The sequence below is a fragment of the Artibeus jamaicensis genome, unplaced genomic scaffold, assembly GCF_021234435.1.
Source record: "Artibeus jamaicensis isolate MK-2021 breed Jamaican fruit bat unplaced genomic scaffold, CSHL_Jam_final contig_465, whole genome shotgun sequence".
Taxonomy (NCBI): Eukaryota; Metazoa; Chordata; class Mammalia; order Chiroptera; family Phyllostomidae; genus Artibeus; species Artibeus jamaicensis.
This window is the reverse complement of record NW_026521843.1, coordinates 15,046,404-15,073,304: the sequence shown is the minus strand read 5'-3', so window position 1 is coordinate 15,073,304 and position 26,901 is coordinate 15,046,404. Positions and strand designations below refer to the sequence as shown.

Below are 26,901 nucleotides of genomic sequence, written 5' to 3'. Positions count from 1 at the left end.
CCTGGGGCTCAGGACTGAGTGTCCTGTGACTGGAGACCTGTGGCAGAACAGCTGTTCCCCCAGGCAGAAGCCAGAGCCCTCGAGAAGGATGGGGCAGAGGGGAAGGAGTCCCGGCCAGCCCACCTTCTCAGGGCTCACCCACGGGGCTGGGGAAGAGGAGGGCGGGGGAAATGCCTTCTCTCACTCCTCAAGGGAGAACCGAAAGCCATTTCCCTCCTTCTTCTCTGTAGACAGGCTTGCGGCCTCTCCTGTTTTCTGGAACCATCCCTTTCCAGAGCCCCACGGGCCCCCTTCCGACAGCAGGAGTGATGTCACTGCCAGGGCCCCTGCAGACGCCCTTTGCGTCTGGGCTTTCCCGACCTCGGACCAGCCGGTCTTCTCTCACTGTGCCCTTCACACACCCTTCCTTCCCCGCTGGGTTACCCGGACACTCGGTCCTCCGGGCTCTGCTCTTCGTTCTCCGTGGTGGGCTCCCTCAGAGAAAACGAGCCCCTCTTGGTTTCAGTGGGTGCCTCTGTTTACATACAGCATGAAGGACAGTAGAGGAACGTATTCACCACTGAGTAGGGGACAGGGTTTTTATGATACCCTCTTCACTTTGCAGGACAGGAAAGGATTCAGATGAGTTAGGTGACTCCCCCAAGAGTCACCAACCCTATGCGACCCGGGCCCTGTAGCCATCATTCTCCCATGTGGCCCCGTCTCCCACAGCTGATCTGCGGGGCTACAGTACCAGAGACCAGCCGAGGGGGCATCTGCTCACTCTCAGGAGCCTGCAAAGGAAGCACTAAGTGGTGAGCGGTGTGAGACTGGCCTGAGGACACGCCCTCTGCCCACCCCACACCTCACCAGGTCCTTGTCCAACTGTCCCAGGCGTGTGTCAGGGTGACTCCCTGGGCTTGGGAGGCATCCAGAGCTGGCAATTTGACTTCCTCTTCCTTTCCCCCCTCCGCCTCACTGAGAGCATCGGGAGGAGTTGTCATCGTCAGCCGTGCCTTTGTAGATCGCTACTAAGTAACCCTAGGCTGTAGTGGTGGTGCCTCCACTCAATCAGTATCCATCACACTGAGCACCTGTTTCCATGGGTCTGGGGCTACGACAGTGAGCAGGGCAAATCCTTATCCCATATAATAGAAATAAGTTCTCAGCCTGAACGACATATGTATAACCACACTTGCTGGCCCATGTGCTTTCATTATAGAGGAGATTTATCATCTCGTCTGCCCAGAACAGCAGCCCCCTTCTCTGGGGGGACTTCTCCTTCCCGCTCTAGCATGAAATGACGGAAAGAGGTGCTGTCGTGTGCAGCAGGTGGGGCCAGTCACAGACTCTGAGGGGACCTTGGCCACAGGGGTTGAGCTAGGAATAGACACGTGACCCAAGCCAAAGCGATCAGAATGCTTCCACAGGTTTTTCCTTTAAATTTTTAATTCCGAATAAATTATATACGACTGTGTTTGCAACCGCACAGAAGCTCCACTTCCTTCCTTAATCAGTGAGCTCTCAGCACATCAGATTCTGGTCAGCATCAAACTGTCGTAGGAACAAAGCTTCAGTCCCCCGCAGTGGAAGCAGAGTTCTGGTCAAACTACAGACAACATCTTGAGTTCGGCCGTGTTTCGGCCCCAGGCCCGTGAGGGCAGAGCCAACCTCACAGCCACAGCATCACAAAACCAGACACGACGGAGCCCTGGCCGACATCAGAACCTGATACAGTGGTCAACTGCCCCCTGCCCTGGCCCCTGCCGGTCAGCCGAGTCCACGACCCAAACTCTGTCACCACGATTAAGGATTTCTCGGGAGTGACACATCCCCTGGAAGCCATCAGGGAGCCAAGTCTCTGAGCATCGCTCACCTGTCACCCCAGGCTTGTTGCCATTTCCTCAACTAACAAACCCTCACTTTCTTGGCTGCGTTTCTTGTTTATATTTCACTGGGCTTTGATGTGCTCAGGCAAATGGACCTCTTTAGTCCGGAAACGTGTTATCAGCCAAAAACTCAAAACTGGCAGTCCCTTTCAAACCCCACCACTAATCTGAGCTGTTCGCTAGACCTTTTTCTATCCATTTGAATACATTTAGAAGTGCATGTTATAAACATACACAAACATGTCTGTTATTATTTCAAGGTTTTATTTTTAAGCTTGAGTGATACCATATTGTACGTATCATTCTGAAAATTAATTTTTTCCTTACTAACATATCTTAGGGTTTGTATCCGTACATATTTCATTCTTTTTAGTCCTTTCCATATTTTTAGAATATGTATATACCAGGGTTTAAAGATGAACTTTTAGGTTATTTCTAATTTTGTGTCACAAATAACACTTAAAAAAGAATGTATTGATTTATTTGTAGAGAGAGGGGAAGGGAGGGAGAAAGAGAGGGAGAGAAACATCAATCGGTTGCCTGTCCCACTCCCCCAACAGGGGACCAGCCCTGCAACTCAGGTTTCTGACCTGGCTGGGAATCGAACTGGCGACCTTTTGCTTTGTGGGACAATGCCCAACCAGTTGAGCCACATTGGTCAAGGCCAAATAACAGTTTAAATAACATCCTTGCCTGTATTTCCTTATACGCATGTATGAAAGTTATTGGTCTGGAACTTGAGAAGTAGCATCATCAAAGCAATAATATCCACATTTAAGATCATAATAGGTAGGGCCAAATTTCCCTCCAAAGTGTCTGGGATGATATACACTCCCCCCAGGAATGTATTAAAGTATCAGGATCCCCATTTTCCCATTCCTCCACCAACAGCTGAGAGTATCAAAGTTTAACATTTTTTAAAAATCTAACTAAAACATGGTGTATTGCTGTTTGCCGGAGCCTTCTAACTGGGGACGGTGGGAAGAGCTGTCTCCTGTCTGGCACGGCCTGAGAGCTGTGGGTGCACCAGACCCCGGGAGGGCGAGAGAGTCCCTCCCAGCTGCTCCTCCTGCTGCCTCCAGAGTCGGCTTATGTGAGCCAGCACTGTCCCCTTTCTGGCCCAAGCTCATTAGAGGGGCGTTTCTATTACTTTCAGCCAAAAGATTGAACTCCAAATTAAAATATAGAAATGACCATTGTTTCTGTCATCCTTGTCCCTGAGTTCAAAGTTTTGTTTTTTAAGATTTTATTTATTTATTTTTAGGCAGAAGGGAAAAGAGGAAAAAAGAGGAGAGAAACATCAATGTGTGGTTGCCTCTCCTGCACCCCCCACTGGGGACCTGGCCTGCAACCTAGGCATGTGCCCTGACTGGGAATCAAACCAGCGGCCCTTTGGTTCTCAGGTCAGCACTCCACCCACTGAGCCACACCAGCCAGGGCTGAGTTCACAAAGTTTACACTGATTCTGTAGTCTCTCTCATTGGTAGTATCCCTTTCTTTTCCTTCTTTGCCTTTTCTGTCTTGTTTTCTGTCTTGTCTTTCTCTTTTCCCTTGTTCTCCTCGTTCACATATCGCCCAACCTCAGCACCATGTTCAGAGCTCCAGATCACACATGGAGTCCTTTTCGGGGAGAGCAGGGCAGGGCTGTGACAAAGGTCCTGGGGAGAGAGGACGGAAGGCACGTTTGCCTGCCTCCCCAGTGACAGTCTTCACAGAGAGGACAAAGACAGGCTGAGGGCCCATCGTCTGGGCCTTGGCTACGACCGAGGTCAACCCTGACAGACAGGTCAACATCTGCTTTAAAGGAAAAAGAAAAAAAGGAGAAAAAGAGAGCAGGAGTGGAAAGATACAGAAGAAGCGCTGGCTCTCCCTTTTTGTTCTTAATCACCATACACCCTAACAGTGGGTGAAAACCCACTTTGCTTAAAAAAATCTGCATAGCAGTTGCAGCTTCTTGGAGACAGACAAAACATAAACACAAACACAGGCTGTCAACGGCCTTTTGATGGGAGTGTGTGTTTGTTTCATTTCATCAACAAAAGAGTGAGAACAAGGTGCTGAATTACATCTCATCCAGAATACAAGAGGGGCAGCCCAACCTTTGCCCCCACAGGGCGGTCATTGTCTCAGTTTGTAAACACCAGAGCCCGGCCTCCCTCCCCCCTCCCCGCTGATCCAACACAGCCAGCAAGGCTGTCCCTGACTGACATGGCCCTTGTGGCGCTGGAGAGTTCAGGGACAACTCTTTTCAGACACAGGCTCCCTCCACCCAGGACCAGTTACCAGAAGTACAAACGGGATACGGACCACATCCTCATGCCAGAAAGAAGGGGCGCTGCAGAGAGACTCTCCCTCAAGGCCAGACAGTGGGAAGGGAAGGAGACAAGAGCCCTTCTTCCCAAGACTGAATGTCTGTGAGAAAACTGCTGGGGAAAAGCTGTCCAGGCTGGGAGCTCAGGGGTGGGAGGTGGAGGGAGGTGCGCCCCCAGGATGGCTGCAGGGACAAAGGGACACTTGGCAGAAGGGTCTTGTACAGTGAGAATGCAGAGTAAGAGGCCGTGAGAGAAGCAACATGGCCTCTAATCACAGCCAGTAAATCTTCAGTAAAATTAGTGCCCTCCACCGACCCCCAGCCCAGCCTCCGCTCCATGTTTGGTGGGAAAGGACTTTTTTCTGGAATCTGGTAAAGAGGCTGAATTTTACATTGTATTTGCTGGGGTCAAAATAGTCAACCCACAAGCAAGAGAGAGGGTAACCTGGGAGGCACCTGAGTGTGCACATTTGCTCTGCCCCATGGTACCCGTTCCTGGGGTGGCATCTGGCATGTAGTGAACAGTTGGAAAATACTGGGTTGGCCAAAGGTTTGGGTTTTGTTTTTTTTTTTTCCTAAGATGGCTCTAGTAGCATTTAGTTGTCTTTAATCTCATTCAAAATAATTTTGTTAGATTGTATTGCAGCAAATGTCACATCAGCATACATTTTTAAAAATTGTCAAATTTTTGTATAGCTATTTTCATATTGAAAATGGAAGAAAATATGCAACATTTTTGACATATTATGCTTTGTTATTCAAGAAAGATAAAAATACAACTGAAACACAGAAAAAGATTTGTGCAGTGTATGGAGAAGGTGCTGTGACTGATGGAACATGTCACAGGCGGTTTGTGAAGTTTCCTGCAGGAGACTTCTCACTGGACGATGCTCCATGGTCAGGCAGACCAGTTGATGTTGATAGTGATGAAATCAAGACATTTAATTGAGAACAATCAATGTTATATCATGCGGGAGTTAGCCAACATACTCAAAATATCCAAATCAACAGGTCCCCCTGGTGAAATGAAAAATGTGTCTTCTATTTTACAGAAAAAAACTAAATGGACTTTTGGCTGACCCAATATTTGTGGACTAAATATATACAACTCTGCATACACGCAGTTTTGGCCACGCACGCCACTGTCTTCCCCATTCCAAGTGCCGGTCAACATTCAACAGCCTCTGCTGCGGTTGACCCAGACCCCCACTCACACCACCCAGCACCCTGTCTCGCTGCCCCAGGAAGGGCAGCAGGCTGTCAACCCAAGATCTCCACTGTCCACTCCATGTCCGGGAAGGGGTACAGACCATCTCTATACAATGCACCCTGAGGAAGCTCTCCGAGCTCTGCCAGTGAGAGTTGTCAGCCTGTCCTTCTTGCCTATGGCCAGGTCAGGGCTATGGACGTGTCCACCTGGTTCTCTAAACAAGGCCTCAGGTCTGCCCCCTACTGTGCACAGGGAGGAACTTCACCCAGAGCGCCATCCCCCACCCCCCCACCCCCGCCCTGCCCAGGCTCCTGGGAGTTGCATTGTTTATCACTTTCCTCCGTGCTGGTGTTAGGATATGTGTCTCTGGGCAAAGACTTAATATCTCTCAGCCCTAGTTCATTCACCCATAAAAGGAGGGGCAGCTGAAAACACCCTCCCTGCCCACCTGACAAAGATATGGTGAGGGTCAAATAAGGTCAGAAAGGAGAAAATGCCTTGAACTCTGTAAAATCCAGGCCAGGGATGGTACTACTCTTTTCTAACAGTAGGTCTCTGAAGACACACACACACACAGAGACACACACACACCTTCATTCCCAGTCTCACAGCAGAACTTACATTTCCCGTTTCCACTAGTCCTTAGCCCAAGCCCCTCAGGGCAAACTGTCAGCTGGCTGAGGGCTGGGAGCTCCTGGGCCACCCACCAGGCCTGAAGGAAGCACCCTGGTCACAGCAGGAGAGCCCGTCTCCTCATTTATTAAGCCCCATGGTTAGAGACGGCAGGCTGTCTGTGAGGATGGGGAGCCATTGGCACTGGAAGCCACATCACTGGGCCTGAGCCAGAGCTGGAGGAAGGCCGTCAGAGGCAGAGCTTGCCTCCCCATGAGACCCTGAGACCCACGTGCGGTATCGGGGAAGGCTGAAGGGTGTAGTGGCTGGTCTTACCATGACCTTGGACAAAGGAAAGTCTCCAAGGCCCTGGTATGCAGGGGCAGTGAGACACCCTCTATGGGTTGCCAAATTTAGCAATAAAAATACAGGATGGACACCCAGTTAGACTTAAATTTTCAGATAATTATCAAATACTTTTTAAATGCAAGTATGTCCCATGGAATGTCTGGGATATACTTATATTAAGAATTATTTTCTGTTTATCTGAAATTCAAAATTCACTGAATACACTGTACTTTATCTGGAAGCCCTACCCACACCTTCCCAGGGCCGAAAGGGCTCAGGCAGCCCAGCCCATGGGAGGTCCCAGGAACTCTCCTAAGAGACCACTTGGTGGCGGCTGCCAAGGCTGCATCCTCAGTTCCTGGGTGGTGACCCGCGCAACCCAGCATTGGATGGAAGAGGAGAAGGGCCACAACACAGGGAAGAACCAGGGGTTCCCTGGGGTCATTTCTCCCCTGAGCCTCTGTGAGGAAAGAGCAATCTGTCTCCTTTGCTGAGGCGTGACCACATGGGAGGAGGTCAAGGTGGGCGGGAGCTTTTACAGCATGACATGCCTTCCTCCTACCATGCCACACTGGCTTTTGCTCAGCTGTTAAGTGTTGCTGTCCCTAGTGTCTCTCCCTCCTCCCTGAGCATCTCACGCCCTGTCTGGCTCCTGTCACCATCTACGGAGAGCTCTGCGCACCCCCCCCCCACCGCCATGGAATGAAAGCACACACCCTACTCAGAGGGGACCCCAGCCCAGGGGCCACTGCACACAGGCAGACCGTCCACTCTCTACTTGCCCTGCTCCACCTCCGTGCCACACCACCCCCAGGTCCCTGCTCAAAGCCCCTCAGTGGTTTGCCATTGGTCTTGGGATACAGTAAAAACGCTTTGTCTGTCTTCTGTCCCCACACAGTCACATGTCTTACCCTATCACAAACCAGCCAGCACCGCCCCTTTCCTCAGCCCGCTGTCCAGCCCAGGGCCCTGCAGCTCCCCGAGACAGCTCCGTCCTTCCCCGCCCTCGGTGCCTTTCAGTGATCCTTATTAGTCCCTTCACTTCATTGTCCTCCCCCGTCCTTCACTGTAGAATGGTGATATCCACTGCCCTGCTGGGCTTCCTGAAGTCTCAGAGAGAATCAAATGGGATGTAGCACTGTTTTGCAAACTGCAAAGTTTTGTGAGAGGTAAAGAACAGAATGACAGGCGGTCCAGCAGAGCTTTAGAGCCCTCCTTGTCAGCTGACCTCAGATGCCCCCAGGAAGCACAAGGAATGACCAAGTGAAGGAACCAAGGACATCATGGCAGTTTGAGCAGGGAGGTGTGAATGGGTGGGCACTGCCTGGTTGGGGGCCTTTAATGGAGCAGCCATAACCTACACCTGAAGTCTGGGACTGCATGGGAACCCCTGGGAGGCAGGGGTGGTGACGGGGGCGTGTGAGATAGAAGAGCTTTGGCCCTTCCTTCCAGCTCAGTGGGGTGAGTCATCCCTCCTCCACTGGCGGCTAAGCTGCTATGGTTCAGAAGATGTGCCCGGGGTCTGGAGACGGCAACACATGGGGTGAGTCATGGAGCTGAGTCAGAGCCCACTCAGCCCTTTTCAGGGCTCTGACGAAGAGTGGCGTTCTTCCAGCCTTGCCACACACACACACACACACACACACACACACACACACCACCCCCACTCCCCCAGAGCAGTGAATCACAACGCACTTCCCCTGCTAGCTAGCCTCACTTATCCGGCAGGTTCGATGAAATCCTACTGGGTCTCCCATGTAATGGGTTTTCTTCACTCATTCATTCCCTGTGCGTGTAGCAGGGATAAAAACCCAGTCCTTGTCTTCAAGGAGCTCTCCACCTGGCAGAGGAAACACAGATTCGATCCAGGCCCGCACTCCAGAGGAGTGGCCAGCAAGCCGCGGGAGAGCAGGGGGAGCTGCACACACCACGGGCACCCAGGGCAGTCTGGGACAAAGCCCCTCAACACCGGCAGGGGCCAGGAAGTCACCGCTCAAACAACCAGAGCCACGACTCCCAAGTCTGGGGCCTGCCGACCCTCAGTGGGAACGCAGCCTAAGGTGTGTCCATGCAGATTCGAACAACATTGTGTTTTCTTCTTCAAATTAACATGGAGGCTTTGGCGCACGTTAGCAATACATAGCCTGAGCCAATGGTCACAAAACAGGTTCTAGTCCACCCCGTGCACTTTCAGAGCGAAGACCGAAGTTTGGCCTTAAAGCTCTGACAGAAAGATCCTTCTGCTTATATCAGAGAATACACAGTATGGGGACTGGGGTGACTTAGAAGTCATCTACTTGTAGTCTAACTGCCTGATTTACAGAAGCAAAAACTCAAATTCAGAAAGAGGAAAGGAGGTAGAGTCCTTTGATAATTTCAATCTATTTTGCAGTCTTTGAACAAGTGTAACTTTTACTAAAAAAATAAACCACATTACAGAAATAACGAGAAAGTAAAACCACACTAATCTCAACACTAACATAACCATTGATATATATAACTTTACTACTGTTACTTGGTTTCTTCTTACGTAACTGTCATATGTGCATACAGTTTTGCATGTTACTTTTTCATTCTGTTCGACCTCCTAAGCATCTCCATCACATACTAGAGTCTTCACAACCATTATTTTTAATGACGATATATTATTCCAGCACAGAGGTGGTCATAATATTTTTTCATGACATATTTAACCATCCCCTTATTGAAGGACATTTCAGTTATGCCCAAACCCTACCAGTCATAATGCTAAACATTACTTTCGCCTGTGTATTTCCTCGGGTCAGACAGGCTCCGTAAGTGGAATAGCTTGAAGGTAAAAAGTGTGAACATTTTTGAGTCTCTTGATACCTGTTAACAAATTGCTTTCTTTCAGACCATACTAATTCAACTGCTGCCAGCAATACAAGGGCCCTACTTCTACCCCACTCGTACCTTTCATTGTCTTCTACAGCTTCAAGTCATTTGTCCATTTGAACAAGCGACCAAAATATAAATGTTTATACCTTCTGACCCACCCATTCCCCTATGAGTAGTAAGGAAATAACCACCAAGTGTGGACTGACACATGCAAAGATGTTCCCAAAGAATATAATAATGTGATACCAGGTATCTTAAAATGCAGAAGTATATTAAAGTCCGTGGAGAAGGGCATTATGGGAAAGAACCTCAGTATTTTTACTTTGCACATTTCTGTATTGTTTTAACTCTTCATAATAAGCATGTATTACTTTTTTTTTTTTTTAGTCCTTGCCCAAGGACATTTTTTCATTGCTTCTAGAGAGACAGAGGGAGAAAGAGAAACATCTACATGAGAGAGAAGCATCGACTGATTGCCTCCTGTATGTGCTTGGACTGGGGATCGAACCTGGAACCCAGATATGCACCTGATTGGGAAATGAACCCTCAACAGTTTGGTTACGGGACAATGCTCCAACGGACTGAGCAACACCAGATAGGGCCATGTGTTACTTTTATAATTAGCAAAATGACAATGATATTTCCATATCAAAGAAGAAAATGAGCAGAAACCAGCACCCCTTTTCATTTCCAGTCCGAGTGCTGGTTCAGTGCATCAGAACCCCAGCCCCAAACCCTGCATAACCTTGAGCTTTCTGTTGAATGGTGATGAGACTACTAGTACTATAGAGGTACAGAGTCACTTAAATTTGGTATCATTCCTGTAAAATGTTCAGTGCAAAGTCTGGCAATTAATAAGTGTTTAAAAATGTTAACTATAGCCCTGGCCAGTGTGGCTCAGTTGGCTGGAGTGCCATCGCATACACCGGAAGTGCAGGTTTGATCCCGGGTTGGGGCACATGCCTACGTTACGGGTTCGACCCCCAGTCAGGGCACGGAAGGGAGGCAACTGAGCGATGTTACTCTCACATCAATATTTCTCTTTCTCTTTCCCTCACTCTCTCAAATCAATGAACATATCCTTGGGTGAGGATTTTTTTTAATGTTAATTGTATTATTATGTTATTCTGATTTCTTTTAGTCCCCCACCCACGACTTTAGCCAGTATTTCTTACCACTCATTTAGTAACACCCAGCCTCCAGGGAACGAAGCCTGTGTGAAGCCGCATCAGACACACGCCTTTTCTGTGAGTTCTGTTCGGCAAAACGTAACCTGTTAACCCCACAGCGACATGAAGGCATGACGTGGGAGGGAGCTAGCGGTGCACACGTGTGTGCGTGTGTGTATGCACATGCAGGGCACTTGAGCACTATTGAGTGCCCACTTCATCCCAGATGGTAGTGAGGATGCACAGCATTCAAACTGGCAAAAATGAGAGTACTTGTTTTTAGTACACCAACAGCTGGGAGGGGGAGGGGAGCACCCAGAAAAGTAAAAATAAGGACATCTGATATTTTTAAAGCACCCACAATAATTAGAACCTCAAATACCTTATGCTTGTTTTCAGAAAAAACAAAACCCATAACACAACAAAAATCACTTTTTAGAAAGAAAAGCTGGGTCTTAGAAGGGCACCAAGCTGAGAGGCCCTGGCAGGTGAAGTTCCACAGCAGGCCCTGCGGTCAGAGCACTGGGGCCCGGATCCTGGCAGAGCCAGAACCTGACTGGCTCTGCCAACGTGGCCAAGTTCATCGCCTTTTGTGTCTCGGTTTTGCCGTCTGTAAAATGGGGATGACGAAAGAACTGGCCTTAGGGGATTGTTGTGAGGGCTGAATCAGTGCAAACGGACAAATGCTCTCTAAGTGCTGGCCGGCCCTATTCTGTATGTGACTGATTTCAGCTGGCAAACTTTGCAGCCAGTGGAGAACCTTTCTGAGGGTCCTGCCTGTGGAAGCGGCCACGGAAGGAGGGCCGGCCCAGGTCCGCAGGGCTTCTTCTCAGCCCCTTTGGAGCAGGGGCTCCAGGTGAAGGCATCTCTGCCCCGCCGGCCTTTCCTGGGTGCCTGGCCCTGGCAGTCTCGCAGAGTGGGGAAGGGGACAGGGTCCGGGGTGGTGGACGGGTTACTGCAGCCAGGCTGTGGCACGCTGCCCGGAGGTTGCCGCTCCTAGAATTTGGATTGAGTAGGAAGTCACCAAGGGCCTCCAGGAGGCTTCCTGTCTGGAGAACAAGGTGCTTACAAGGGGAGCTGAGAGCAGAGCGGGCAGGGCCTGGGAGGAGGGGATAGAAATGTCAGGGTTGGTGTGTGAAAAAATAGAGGGTAAGGGGGAGAAAGAAAGGAGGGTTACAGGGAAGGTAGGGGGCTTAGGTGGGAGACAAATTTGGGAAGGGGGGAAGGGAGGGGCATTTGCGGGGGCAGTTTGTGGGGAGGAGGAGGGAGGAAAGTGAGGGGACCGAAGGGGGGGGCCTGGCCAGACCAGGCAGCCTACCCCCAGTGAGAGAGTGTTTACTGAGTGTCCCTCCTTCCCCAGCACAAAGGCAGCCTCGGCCTTTCTGGCGTTTTCTGGCCCCGCTGCATCCACACGCCTCCTCCGAAGGGCCTGTCAGGCAGCCGCTGGGGAGGACTCCGCAGGAGCCGCAAACGCCACCTACTCCCGGCCTCTCTCCCAGTTGGTGCTTCTATTTTAGGCACCACATTATTTCCTGCTGTGACTTTTTCAGCCTTCTAATTCGGGCTCTGAGGTAAGCCATGACATCCGCTCGCCTCCCCTCCCGCCCCTGGAAACAGAGACTCGACCCTTCTCTGGGGAACTGGCAGCCCTGCCGAGAGCCCAGGGATTGGCTCAGCCACAGTGGCCCCCAAAAAGGGTTTCTGGAAGGAGGGACTCTGTTCCCTCTGCAGGGTGAAAGAGTTTTGCCAGAATATTTCTAGGCAAGGATTTAGAAAAAATGACAGGGACTGGGTATAAATTATACCACCATCTTCCAGATCCACCAGGGGGGCTACAGGGACTTCCAAATCAATGGTTTTTTGTGTTTTTTTTTTTGGAAAAGGTCCCTTTGAGAATCTGATGAAAGACCTGCACCCTCTCCCCAGAAAGTAACACCCCGCCCCATACACATAGACACTGCAATTCTGCTTATTGTGACAGGGCTGTGCCTGGAACCCTGGGGGCCGCGCAGAGGTCCTGAGAACGCCAGGCCTCCTCCAGCCGAGCCAGACCCATCCCCCCTCCCCCCTCCCCGCCCCTGCGGTCAGCTCATCACACTGCCCCTGTGCCTCTGTCTCTGCGAGGACTTCGCCCCCAAAGGGGTGAAACGGAAGTCAGGTTGCAGAGTGCCTACTTGGGGTGGTGGGCATGCCCGAGTCTCCAGACTAGTTCATTACCTGAGTCCTGCCTGAATCTGGGAGAAAGAACATGGCCTTGGACTTGGGCACACTGGTGCCTGGACCCCCGAGCCTCCATCTCACTCACACAGTGGAACCCTGATAACAAAGCCGACGACAGCACTGCCCTCCCAGGACTAAGTGAGGCAGCACCGTCAGAGGTGCCTTTCTCGGGTATTTCCGAGTCGAGGGAAGGGGCCGGTCTACTTCTTTGCATCACTCAGACCTTGTCTCTGAGAGTGGGCAGCACCCAACACATCTTTTTTATTCCAGACAGGTGAAATATGGAATGGTCCAAAATAAGAAAGCAACATCAGATGATGTACCTCCAGAATGATGAGTGACAAGTCAATAGCCCCCAAATGGAGAGCGGCTGACACGGGATTCAAGCCTTTGAAACCTGGCTGATCTTGATTCAGGATCTCCCCCTTTCCCACAGGCACCGAAAGGGGGCCCTCCAACTCTTCCTCTGTTGCCTGCTTCCGTCCACTTCCCATGGTAGGGCCCCAGGCTTACTGTCGGAGTTCCTTCCCCAGCCCCAGGAGGTGTCCCTAGGGCACCTCAACCTGCACTCTCAGTGCGATGCCCTCCTACTTGTCCAGTTCAGGAACCATCCTCAGCCCCCGCTCGTGACTCCGGGAAGTAACCTCTATACTTTCTGACACTGTGAGGGCTCTTCTCAAGCTCTCTTCTGAGTTTCTCCAGCGATGCCCAACTTGGTTCTCTTCCTCTCCGACTGCTCCTTCCCCATCGTTGGCTCCTATTCCTCCTCTGTGCCCTTTTAAGGATGGTTTTTACCCAGGCGTCATCACGCTGCCTTCAGTTCGCCGTCCTCTGCCCTTCGGTAGAGGTGTCTCACTGACGCTGGTGGTTTCAGCTGTGTCCTCTTGGCTACCAGCTCTAACCTCTCTTGAGTTCCAGTCCCAACTTCAATTGCCCATAGGGAAACTGTAAGCCCTGCTGTCATCTCAAATTCGGCGTATCTAGAAATGAACTTCGTCTTCCCCAAACCTGCTGTCCCTTTTCCATTTGGGGCATGACTGTTCCCCTGGTCACCCAGGCACAAAGGCTCCCTCGGCCATGATGCTTCTCTTCTCCCTCTTCCCGCCTCCGGGCGGACACCAGATCTTGTCCACCCTCCCTTCAGGATCTCTCTCTCACATCCATCTCTTCCTGCCCCTTCCCACCCCCATTCACCTGACCCTAGCTCTCAGCTCTGGCGGCAGCCTCGGACTATGGGAGGCATTTCATTTGCCCACAGTCTCTCCATTCTTTAATACGGGTTACGTTCTGGGTCAAGACCCACCTCCTTTAAAACTCTCTTGACCACCTGAACTGCTTTAGCAGATCTCGCCTACTCCATGCACCTTGCCAGCGCATCTTATCTTGCCAAGTAGTATCCCTCCTATTGTTATTTAGCTTCTCCCATGTTTCACCTAAACAGGAGCTTCTAGAGCTCTTTCCCAGCCCTTACCCAGGGCCAGCCGGGGGTCCTGGGGCTGCACTCTGACATTTAACACAAGTGCTTCTGATTCCTTACTGTCTTCCCTACTTTTCAATCTGGCTCACTTTGGCCCTTTTTTTTTTTTTTTTTTTTTTAACCAAGGAGCACACTTCACCAGAAAGAAGAGAGCCCAAATTCTGGTGCCTAGAGTGACCAGCAGGTCATGAAGTGGGGGAGGAAAGCCACGTGTGCAGTGACAGGGAGTGATGGGACATGGCATCAAGAGCCCACGTCCCCAGTCTAGCGGGGTCACTGCACCTCAGCCCTCCTTCATTGCTATTGTCCCCGTGGGGCCAGATCATCCAGTTTTTCAAAAGAAACACCAAATTTGGATTTTTGTAGAAAATTTCCCAATTTTTAAAAACATAGTGCAGGCCAAACAAAACACTGCTGCAAGATAAATGCAGCCTGCCAGCAGGAAACCCGGACAAAAGGTTCCTGCTCTGTGATTATTCTCGATGCGGACAAAGCACTGTGGACTGGGAGTTTCTAGCTACGGTTATGTCAGCCAGGAGCTGTGCAACCTTGGGTAAGTAACAAACCCTCTCTGAGCCTCAGTTTCTTCATCTGTACAATGAAGGATCCTATTAAATGATCCCCAACCCTGTAATTCTGTGGTTCTATGGCTTCTCCTACATGGTGGGAAAACCCTGCTTAATTGAATTACCTGGTTATTGAGTTACCATAAATACACACTGAACATAGATTACCACATTTCAAAGAACTAGAAAACAATAAGGTGTTGGTTAACTGAAATTCTCCAGGATTAACTGGAAAAATCCCCTTTTAATCAAGCTTATCATTGAAAGACTTTCTAAACTTCTGGAGTTCAATTTCCTGCCTCTCTAAGCACAGGAGACGCAGCAACACCGATCAGGGAACTGATGAGTCAGTGTCGGGGGTGGTTCTGCCACCTGGGCTGAAAGGCCCAGGAGGTCCTCTCAGGCCACACCCAGCCAGGGGACTGCTCCTTGTCATCAAGGACCACCTGGCCCGGCCCAGAGGACCGCTTCACTGGGGCTTCCCCAGCCTCTTCACAGGACTGGGACTCCTGGGCTCAGCACCCACTTTAGGAACACCTCCCTCCTAAGCTGGGCATTAGTTGAAAACTGGCACTGCCTGGGGCGTGTGTCAAGTGTCAAGGCTGAGTGTTGTGACCCAACCTAGTGCTCCTTCCCATTAAAGAGCAAGAGCCTTGGGGCCCAGCGGGTCCTGGTTGGACTCCCACTGGAGCGGTACGACTTCAGGCAGCAGCCTTACCTGTCTGAGTCAGTCTCCTCCTCTACAAAGTGAAAATAACAGTCTCTCACAGACTTGTTCGGGGGGTTAAGTGGAATCGTTATCTGCTAAATGGCTCTGCGGTGTCTGGGACTCAGTAATGCTAGACGAGTGAGGATCCTTATACCATTAGGAGATGACACGTATCATTTAAAACCCAGTCTGATTCTGGTTTTTTTTTTTTCTTTTTCTTTGTAAGGTTAGAAAGTCAATACCAGCTTCCCATGATAGACAGTTGAGAAACCAACTGTTTGCAGAACTGGATGCCATCTCTGGATTCCCCTTCCCTTCCGTCCCATTCTGTCGTCCTGAAAACCAGTCTTAAAATCAGAACCGAGGCCTCCATTTTGCAACCACTATACTAATAACTGATTAAGTTAAAAATCATCAGTGGATGGAAAAGTCTGATGAGGGTGGGATACTCACAGGATTAAAGTACCTATCCCTAAATTACTTAATTACAAAGGGAAAAAACCAGTATCTTTACGGTGGAGAGATCTGGCAGACGCCTCGGTCGCCAGTTGACCGAAGCTAACGCCACCGGCGGTGGGACAGCACGGGCACCGGGCTCCCTCGGGGATGCACCAAGAAGGACACAGCGTGGCTTCTGTGAGAATCCAGCCAACAAACGCCAGCCTGAACCAAACTGTGAGCGGACATCAGACCAACCCACACCGAGGGACGTTCCACAAAGTGACTGGCCTGTACTCCTGGAAAACTCTCGTGTTACGAGAGAAAAGGGGGCTGAGGGACTATCAGAAACTACATTAAACACTAAAGCGTTATGACAGTGAAGTGAATTGTGTGATCCTGAAGTGGATCCTGGACTAGGAAAAAAAGGTATTTATAAAAAACATCGGTAGAACAATTGGATGAAATTTAATATGGATTGTGAATTAACAGTATTATATCAATGTTAAATTCCCTGGTTTTATGTAGAAGAAAGTACAAGTTCTTGAGAAACTGATACTACAGTATTTGAGGGTAAAGAGTTATGATGTCTGCAACTTACTCTAAAATAGTTCAAAAAAGAAAATAAGTATAAATGTGTAAAAAGACATGTAAGGAGAAAGAGAATATTGAAACGAATACAACAAAATGTTAACAGAACCTGAGTGAACAGTACATAGGAGTTCTTTGTATTAGTCTTGCAGTTTTTTTGTAAATTAAAATTATTTCAAAATAAAAAGGAAAAAATGCCATAGCCAGGGGTTGGTCAGAGGCAGGCGCGGCCTCACCTCACCTGTCCCTGCAGGGTGCTGGAGGAGCCCCAGCATGAACATGGGGTTCGAATCCAGCCCTGCCAACTGCAAGGCCCTTACCAACCCCAGACTTCTGTCTCTTCCCTCCACAATGTAGATAATAATTATAATGCTTCTCTCGTGCTGTCAAGAGGATGGAGTTAGTCTGTGTAAAAAACCTGGCACATACCAAAATATTATTCACAAATTCTACATGGATACACTGCTAAGGGTCCAGAAGTGGTGAATACAAATGGAATTCTTGCCTTCACATAGCTTATATTCTGGTCGAAAAGAAGGAAAAGCAATGACTGAATGAGCAGGCAGACATGTGACCACAAAGTGCCATAAAGTCCAAGGGGACAGTGGAGTGCGGCAGGAGAGATGGGGAGTCTCCCACATGTGGGTGGTCAGGCAGAGCCTTCCTGCGGGAATGACAGGCGGGCTCAGGCTGAAGGGCAGGGAGGAGGGAGGGGTGGGAACAGCAGGGCAAAGGCCAATTCTCACAGAAGGTGGACAAGAGCTCGGTGTGTGCAAGGACCTGTTACATTCTCTCTTCTGCCGGGGCACTGACTGCTCCTCGGATGCTCCTGGAGGGAGAAGGCGGCACAGCGCCCGGCACACATCGGACACTCGGTGTCTGATGAGTGAACAAATGACTGGCGTCCTTTGGTTTCAACATTTGCCATGAGATCTCTTCCCTCCCAGCCCTTAGCTACACTGTGTAATGGGAAGGAAGGAGGCTGCTTCTGAACTGGCAGCTCTGGAGTGTCCCCTTCTATGGGCAACTTGCTTAGAGCACACAGCTGGAAGGGGCCCCAAAACACCCATTCTCACTTCTCATGTCAGAGGAATAAGCAGACTAGCCGGACCCCACAGATCTGGTTGGGGACATGTGTTCAGGGCTTCCCTGCCCTGTAGCTGGCCTTGTTTACTTCTTCAACATGTTTGTTTCAGCCATGGCACAGCCTGTTCTGACTCGGGAGCATCTGAAAGATGAGCCAAAGAAATCACAGAAAAATGGCTTGTTCCTGGACCTAAGGCAGGGCAGCCGGGGCGGGAGCCAGGTTTCAGGCCGGCTCTGGGGAGGAGTGTCGGCTTGTCCTTTGCGGTCTTTGCCTTCTACTCTTGGGAGCCGAAGGGACTGCAGCGGGATCTCCTGCACCTTGGTTTCCAGGACCATGGTCTACGGAAGGACGAGGACATTCGGCCATAAGATAACTGGTTCTCCTTTCCACCCTCACTGGCTCCATTCCAAACCCCAGCTTCTGCCCTTGGAATTCAAGCCACAGCCTGACCCACTTGATCAGCTCAGGAATGGAGGTGTCGGGCTTAGCACCTGTCCTTCTGGTCCCTCTGCCGGCAGCCGCCTTGCTTCCTGCTCATGAACTTACTTAGTCTTCAAAACCCAGCTGTCACCTTACTACCTTCAGAACCTGGAACTGACCTCCCCTGTAGTCTGCCAGCAACTATTCAAATTTAATTTACTTAAGATTTTATTTATGTTTAGAGAAGGAGAAGGTAGGGAGAAAGAAAGGGAGAGAAACATCAACATGTGAGGGAAACAGCAATTGGCTGCCCAGGCATGTGCCCTGACCCGGAATCGAACCAGCAACCTTTGGGTCTGCAGCCAATACTCATCCCACTGAGCCCCACCAGCCGGGGCTGTTCAAATTTTAAAAAGCCGACCAGCATCAACAGGATAGCTAAGATGCCGACTGTCTTCACTTCTGACTGGGTACCATCTGTGTGATAGTGCCAGTGATTATCTCATACTGATAAGAAGCACTTATTTGCAGTTATGTAAGTATTTGATTACAGAAAACTGGAGATGCTCAGGCTTGTGTGGCTCAGTGGACTGAGCCCTGGCCTGTGAACTGAATGGCTGCCGGTTCAATTCCCAGCCAGGGCACAAGCCTGGATTGCGGGCCAGGACCCTGCTGGTTGTGTATGAGAGGCATCCAACCGATCGATGTTTCTCTCCCTCTTCCTCCCTTCCCCTCTCTCTAAAAAATAAATTAAAAATCTTTAAATAACAAAAACTCAGAAGTGAATAATTAGTAAACGGGTTTTTGCAGACAAAATAATTCATATAAACCCAAGTCCAGAGTGACAGGGTGGAAAAAGAAAGATAACAAAAGGAATCCTGGTGGCCCAAAGGAGACTGGGCTCGTACGCAGCCTGTTGCTGCACTGACTGCCGCACCCCCAGAGGGCCCAGTGCAAAGCAGGTGCTCAGAGAATCTTCACCGAACACCATGCGTGTGAGAGGATGTTGGAGCATGTGGTGACGATGACTCCCTGGCCCCTGGGGTCACTGAAGCCTCTGTCAGCCCCAGGTGGCTGTCCCAGGAGGGCCAGGCTAAGAACGGATTCAAGAACTACCCTGGCCTCAGGCTGTTTTCCCCAGCTGGGTGACAGGCCAATGCTTAGCTCTCATCCAAGTAGCACTAACACTGGTGAGACCTGGGGACAGGGCCATGCGGTCTGGAGCCCCTCCAAGGAGCCGGAGCAACAGCTGGGTTCCAATGCCCACTGCAACGCCCCGCCCCCTTGCCCTTTAGCTCCGGGCAAGCCTGCACAGTCTGGCCAGCTCTGGGAGGTGCTGTTCTCCTTCACTTCCAAGATTAGCTCAGACCTTAAAAATCACAGCCTGGCGCCTGCTCCTCTCATGCCAAAGAAAACAGGAGATGTCAGAAGCCTCCTTAGGTATCTGGAAGAGAACAGCTCCTTCTGCTCCCTCCCTTCCTTGTATGAGGTCATTAAATCAGGATGACAAAGCAAACAGTGACATGTGTTGGGACATGTTCCCACACTGACTCCAGGCTTTCTCCAGTCTCTCTCCCCTCCCCATTCTCAGGCTGGCAAACCCAGGTGTGGACAACAAACTGAACTGGACTCCGTACTTGGGGCCCCGGGAAATGGGAGGCATCTGCTGTGGCAGGAAAGAGTGGGTCCTGGACAGGCCTTGGTAAAAGGGGGAATCGGGGTATTAGCACCACGAGACACTTGCACAGAGGTTTCCCAGGCTTCAGCATGCTTCTGTTTATCCTCATTTTAGTTAAGAGGGGTGAGAATTCTTTCCTGACTTCACAGATGAGAAAACTGAGGCTTATTCAAGGTCAGCAACTTAATCAGGGTTACATGGCTTAAGGGTCACAGAGCCAGACTTGAAGTTAGTTTTTAAGTTCCAACATCTTCCCACCTCACCAGTTTTTGAACTTCAGTCATTGGTATGCCTGCTTCACGCTTTTGCCTCGTTGCATAGCTGCCTACTATTATTTCCTTGATGTTTTTCTACAGTCACTTTAAAAATTGACCCCATTCTAAGCAACAATACACATGTGTGTATATGTTTAAGTGATAATGTATGCATGTGTATGTATTGTTGCTAAAACTGACCACCCTCACCCTCCTCCCCGAAAGCCAGCTCTCACGAGCCCAGGACTGGCGCACACTTCGAGCACCTGTCCGACCGCCCTGCTCCCGCCTGCGTTGCTGAAAATGGGCCTTCACAGGCTGGCAGTCACAAAGTGGCTGCCCTTGTGGAAACGCTCAGCCAGCAGGATCGCTCGAGGCCACCGCTGTCGTTGTCAGGGCTATGCCTCAAAATCACAGAGCTACTGAATCCTGGAGGCTAAGAGAGATCACAGACTCTGACTCCCAAGGGGCAGGGCCTTATACAATACATTTGGCCACGGTCCTAAAGATGAAGGGGACACCATTCGAAGACAGAAAGATGAATCGGCTGTAGTCCTTGCTTTTAAAAACGAATGAAGATGACAAACACCAACAACTGAAAACCAGAGGAAGATGCACAGGATCTGGAATCAGAAAAACTCTAGACTCAGTTCTGCCACAAAATCACTTTTGTGCAAGTCCCTTCATGTTCCTGAGCCCCAGTGTCCTTAAAGAGAGATGATAATACCTCTTCTTTTTACCTTTTAAGAATGATAGGAGATTCAGATTTTTTTAATGGGTGTGATGTATCAAAACATCAAGGTGTGCACCTTAATCCTGTACATTCTTTGTCAATGATACCTCAGTGAAAATAAGGGGAGAGCAGGTGTGAAAAAGCCTCTGTGAAAAACCATAAAGCTGTAATAGACTGTGTGAGGACTAAACAGGCCACGCCAGAACTCCTGTGTAGAATATTTGCATTACAGCTGGAGAATAACTTTCTCCAGGTGAAGACTACAAACAGGTTGGGGAGAGATTTGGGGAGCGCCATTGTCCCTAACTTGCTGCTTTCAGGTCTTGGGCCTGGTCAAGAAGCTGGTGAGTTGAACTTGCTTGGTGCCCTTCACTACTTCAGAATGCTGCTCTTCTCTGATTCTTACACTCTTAGCTTTGAAAGGGGTAGCTCTCCAACTCATGGTCGAGTTGCAGCATAGTAATGGGTCTTTACTGCCCTCTTGTGGTCACTTCCAGCACTAGTGGCACTGACTTTGCAAGGGATGTGCGTGACAGCCCGAGGAAACCAGACCCAACCTTCAAGATGAAGATTTTCCAGGGCTGGCAGAACTAAAACCCAATTAAAGCCCTGGCCAGTGTGGCACAGTGGCTGGAGTATCGTCCCATACTGCAAGGGTTGCCAGTTCATCCCTGGCCCCAGGGCGGATTCCCAGTCTGGATATATATGAAGGCAACCAATCAATGCTTCTCTGGAATCGATGTTTCTCTCTCTCCCTTCCTCTAGCTCCATTCCTCTCACTCTCTCTCTAAAAAAAAGACAAATGAAAATGTCCCCTGGTGAGGATAAAAACAAACATACAAACAAACAAACAATTAAAGCCAGCCACTGGAATCCAGAGCTCCTTAAGGGCAAGGGGCAGTCCCACCTGATTCTATCCCAAGTAGGAAGAGGATTCAGGCCTTTGCATTTACCCAGCTAAAACACTCAGCTCCTTGACTGTCCAGCTGGTCTGGAAATGAGCATGGCTCCTCCTCCCTCTCTGGTTGGGACGGACACCCAAGGGCAGGAGGACCAGAACTAGCACGTGCCCTCCAACCCCACCCATTTAAACTAAGTTACCTGAGCACCTGTTTAGTGAACAGAAAAGTGCCACGGGGTGTAGGTGGGGTGCAAAATAAGATATATAGTTCCTGTCCCCAACTCATAAAGCTTATAAGCATAAATTACTTAAGCACGCATATAATTAACAGACACCAGACCGCTGGAGGAAGGGCCATCAGAGATACAGAAGTAAAGCACTACAGGGCTAGCCGGGGAGGAAGAGTCAGTGACAGCCATGGCGGTCAGGGTTTCCTGAAGGGGGGAGTCACTCGAGCTGGACTTCGAAAAATAAATAGGACCTCACCCAGCAAACAGGAACAAGGAGGACCGCAACGCCACGAATGATGACTGCATTTTGGGAGACCTATTTACGTGTTGAACATGATCAAGAGTTTCATAGCTATGTGTTATTTAATCCCCACCACAGTACCACAAGGTATTATCTTCCCTATTTACTAGACAAGGAAACCAAGGCTCAGGGCCATGTACACAGCGAGGATTAATAGAAAACATAGAACGTAAAAGCAGAAGGTGTGTTTGGGGCAAATAGTCTGTTATTATTAGAGTATCAGGTACGCCTGGTCAGGTGGCAAAAAGGAAAGGGCAAGGGCATATGGTAGGTGTGGTTATGATGACCAGAAAGTACAGGAGCCAAAAAGGTAAAGAGATTAAGAAGCACAAATTGGTAGTTACAGAACAGTTATGGGGATGTGAACTACAGCATAGGAATACAGTCAGTAATACTGTAATAATTGTGTGGTGTCAGATGGGTACTAGACTTATCAGGCTGACAGTAAGTTATATGATGTCCAATCACTAGTTATACACCTGAAACTAATATAATATTGTATGGCAACTATAATTGAAAAATAAAAAATTATTTTAAAAAATTACAGGAATCCCTTCGATAAGGGATTTGAAAGCCTCTAGTGAATTTATACCTCACTCTTTGGGTCATGGAGAAGGCGCTGAGGTTTCAGAGCGAAGGACTGTGCTCAGAAATGTACTTTAGCCACTGCAGTCACATGGAGAGCTTGATGGGGCAGACACGAGAGGAAGGGGGCTCTGTGCAGAGTCCGAGTAAAGGGGAGCTTGGGTAAGACAGCGGGCGAGGGAAAGGGAGGCACAGAGAAGCTGCTGAGATCGACTTGGGGGATGGAGAAGGTGGAGCTTCCCTAAGGGGGAGCCACACCCCCTCATGTGCTGAGCCCCCCCCCCCCCCCCCCGGGGCTGCACCACCAATGCCAGGGCCGACTAGGGGGAGAAAGACTTCTGGTTTCCGGTGGGCTGGAAGTCTCATTCTTGCCCTACTGTAGTTGTGCCAAGCCTCTAAAACCAAAGCAAGGCAAAGTCCATTCACATTGCAGAGGAGAAATCTTGAAAACTGTCCTCAATGTCCAAAATAAGCGAGGAATCTCAAGGTCAAAAAGCAGCCTGTCACAAGAAGACACCATCCCAGTTCAATGCTCTGACCTTCCTACCTCCCCCTCCCCGCACAAAGGTCAAGGAGAGTTTTATATCATTTCCCAGCAGTCCATCAAACCTTGTTAGGTCCAAACCCCGTGTGGAAATTCAACCCCCCTCCCCTCAAAGGGGCTTGGATTCCTGCCTCGGACTGCCACAGGGCTGGCGGGCTTCCCTCTGGCTCCCACTCTCAGGAAGTCGGCCACAGCTGCCCGTCACTTGTCACACCCTATCCAGGAGGTGGCAGCATTTCAATGGTAAAACAACAGATCCCCAGGCTGGGGCTGACGGTTACAAAGTTTTGTAGGAATTATGTCACATTTCCCAAAAGAGCTAACTCCAACGAAGTCAGTAATGGATAAAGGCTTGGGCTACCAGGAAATGGTGGGGCTTCATACTTCCTGTCCTAGATCAAAACAATTCCAGAGAAAATATTTATAGCAGGCATTCAACAAGCATTTTCTAATATATCAGGCAGTGTAAAGCCCTTAGAAATTTCCTAAAGCAAAGAGACTTGTTTTAACATTAAAAACATCCCCGACCTTTTCTCTACAGAGAGCTGCTAACTTCACCTTACTGAGCCCCGCCCCCCCCTCCGCAATGAGCACCCATAGCCAAGAAAAACTTTGTTTCCAGTGCAAGACATGGAGACCGGCTGTGCGAGACGGCCCGCAGCACTCCTGCCCGCCGCCTGGCCCTCAGACTCACCTGCCAGCGCCCCGGACTCCTAGGCTCGTCCCTGGTAGAAGACGACGGCTGTCCTCCGGCCCTCCTCTGAGATCCAGACCTCCGCAACCAGCTGCTTTCCAGACATCCTCACTCAGACGTCTCAAAGGACATCAAGCTCCACTGGTCCAAAACTGAACCGATGACATCCTCCACCTCCGCCCCATCCTCCTCCAGCGTCCCCTCATCTCAGTGAATGACATCAGCCATCTAGAAATCACTCCCCACCCTTCCTTGCTCTTTACTCCTCACTCAGTCTCAGCCATTCTACTTCTACTGGGTTTTTTTGGTTTTTGTTTTGAATCTGGCCCACCACCCAGGCATGTGCCCTGACTGGGAATTGAACCAGCAACCCTTTGGTTCTCCACTTAGTACGAACTGCCATAATCTCTCACCTAGACTTTGGTGTAGACATGAGATATGTCAGGGATATGTTTTTAATGTTAAAACAAGTCTCTTTGCTTTAGGAAATTTCTAAGGGTTTTACACTGCCTGGTATATTAGAAAATGCTTGTTGAATGCCTGCTATAAATATTTTCTCTGGAATTGTTTTGATCTAGGACAGGAAGTATGAAGCCCCACCATTTCCTGGTAGCCCAAGCCTTTATCCATTACTGACTTCGTTGGAGTTAGCTCTTTTGGGAAATGTGACATAATTCCTACAAAACTTTGAAACCGTCAGCCCCAGCCTGGGGATCTGTTGTTTTACCATTGAAATGCTGCCACCTCCTGGATAGGGTGTGACAAGTGACGGGCAGCTGTGACTGGCGTAACTGGTCCCCCTGCATCCTCTCGCCCTCTTCCATCCATCCTCCACCCTGGAGCTCACATGTTCTTTTAAAAACCGAAATCTGATCATTTCACCATCACTAACACCCAGTGGCCTCACACTGCTCTTTAACAAGAGAGGTAGGTATGAGTTGATCTCCTGGGCAGTCCAGGATAGCAGGGCAGGGACACCTTGCTTTCAGTTAACTTACTGTGTTCTGCCTGTAATGATACTTTTTTGGTAATGGCTAATAACCTTACATTTGTTTCTGAGGAAGAAGACTGAATTATCTTGATTTCTGGCAACGATAAACTGTGATCATTCAGGACGGGTAAGCCTTTCCAACAAAAACACTCCAGACTTCCACAAGCAGGACACGCATCACTTCCTAAAGATCCTGTAAGGCACCTCTTTAAGCAGATGAGACCTTGAAAGATTAGCCTAGCGCAGCACTGGGCCACCAGTGACCTGCTGGCCAACTCCAGCCAGCCGCCCGCTTTCGTAAGTAAGTATTTGCCACAACAAAGCCGCACTCGTTTGTGCTCCAAGAGCAGAGCTGGGCAGTCACAACGGGGACTGTGCCCTTGCAGAGCCCAAAGCACCTGGCACTGCCAGAAGAGGTTGGCTGGCTGAGCACCAGAGGTTCTCCACTACAGGCTTTGCACTAAAACCACCTTGAGTGGTTTTACAAGGGATCACCAGAGATTCTGATTAGAATGCTCTGACGTGGGATCCACGCACTGGGATGGAAAACTTAAATTTCCCTGGGTGATTCTGATATGCAGCCACAGTTGACAATCGTTGATCTAATCCAGACGAGGACGCAGGTCCAGACGTCAAGGTTTGTCTCCTGTTTATAATGGACACTGACTACTGACATCTACAGAGCCCTCTAAGCACACACATCCGCATCATCTCATTCGATCCTCGGAACAAATCTGCGGCTCAGACGGCAGGAAGCACTGTCATCTCTGCTTCACACGTGAAAGAGCTGAGGCTCAGGGAATGTAAGTCGTATCCCCAAAGTCTGCTATTTTGTAAAGGGGAGCTGAGACTCAAGTGCAGGCCTTTTGAATCAAGGCCACTGACCACTGATGTTAATTATACAAGTTACATGATTTACCACTTTACTGTGGCATGTGGAGCCCTACTTGCTTCAGCATCTCTAGATGTGGGGCCATGCCTACCTCCCCAGGACACTTAGAAACATGCCTTCTTAAAGCAGACGATGCTCTGTGGAGCCCTAAGTTCCTCAGGGTCATTGTGAGGAGGAGAGAATGTGCGCACGCAGTGTGCGCAGACCCAGTCTCGGAGCCCTTGCTTCCCCCACAGCGGGCATATTTCTACCTGTTCAAGTGTTAGGATCCTACACAGTTTCATTGGAATGAAGAGTTTCACCTTTGAAGACCACTGCTCTGGTTCAGACCTTTGCCCACTGACTTCACACAAGATGGCATAGTAAGCCTGTCCCCAAATTCCTGTCACTTATATCATTAACAAGTTCCTCCCTGTTGCTCTAAATGAAGTTCAAAACAACAGTCTCTCACAATACCAACCTTGGTATTGTTTTTTGAGAAGTGGAAGCCATCACCCGTAGCAGACCAGCCTTCCCACAGCTGTCAGGGTCACCGAAGTCTCTCATCACTGCTTCTTGCCTACCTCACACACGTCGTATAATCCACAGTCGGAAAGCGCCACCCAGGTCCACTCTCCCGCTGGGCCGAGGCATTTCCCCTGCCTGCGCATCGTCTGCCTCCAGCCCAGTCCACGGGCTCTCCACCTGCTTCCACGCGTAGGCTTTCCCTTCCTCTAGAAGGGAGGCATGATGGGGGTGGGACAGGGGGAGACAGGTCATCTTCTTGCACTTCTTCCTGCTTCCACGCAGAAAAGGAACTTTTATTCCCCTCTCCACAGAGGTGAGAAGCCCCACACTGGGTGAGACACATCCAGCTTTTCCTTCTGTGACCTACCTGCACCTCTCCACGGGAGAAGGAGTGACTAATCTGACTGGTCCGAGTCCAAGGCACCCAGAGGGCTGAGATTTGATCAGGACTGTGCATGACGTATGCCATGGTCCTGAACCGGGTCCTGCCTGGAGGATGGCAGTGGGAGGGAGGAGGAAACCCCCACTGTGAACGCTGGGTCCCTCAGGGTCACACCCGTGGCATGACCTCGTATCTCAGCACTCTTTGAGGAGGCAATATCAGCGACTCCTGGAGCCTGCCCGCCAGAAGCACCCTGTTGCTCAGAAGCACAGTCCCCAAAACTTAGTGAAAGACACCGTGGCCTTAAACAAACATGAAACACCT

At 49.9% G+C, this 26,901-nt stretch overlaps 1 protein-coding gene across 2 annotated transcripts in view; it reads right to left on the bottom strand.

Annotated features, from left to right (window-relative positions):
- Positions 1 to 26,812, bottom strand: part of LOC128627723 (uncharacterized) — a 50,117-nt gene extending 23,305 nt beyond the window's left edge. The window contains exons 1-2 of one of the 2 annotated variants that reach the window (XM_053667155.1): positions 26,252 to 26,812; positions 20,984 to 21,337 (exon numbers count right to left, since the gene is read on the bottom strand). In XM_053667155.1, the coding sequence (XP_053523130.1) occupies positions 20,989 to 21,337; positions 26,252 to 26,664 (762 nt within the window). In that variant the 5' untranslated portion in view covers positions 26,665 to 26,812 and the 3' untranslated portion in view covers positions 20,984 to 20,988. Of the gene's footprint in view, positions 1 to 20,983; positions 21,338 to 26,251 lie in introns of those variants that run through there. The other variant, XM_053667156.1, reaches the window with a different exon arrangement.
- Positions 26,813 to 26,901: the final 89 nt, after the last annotated feature.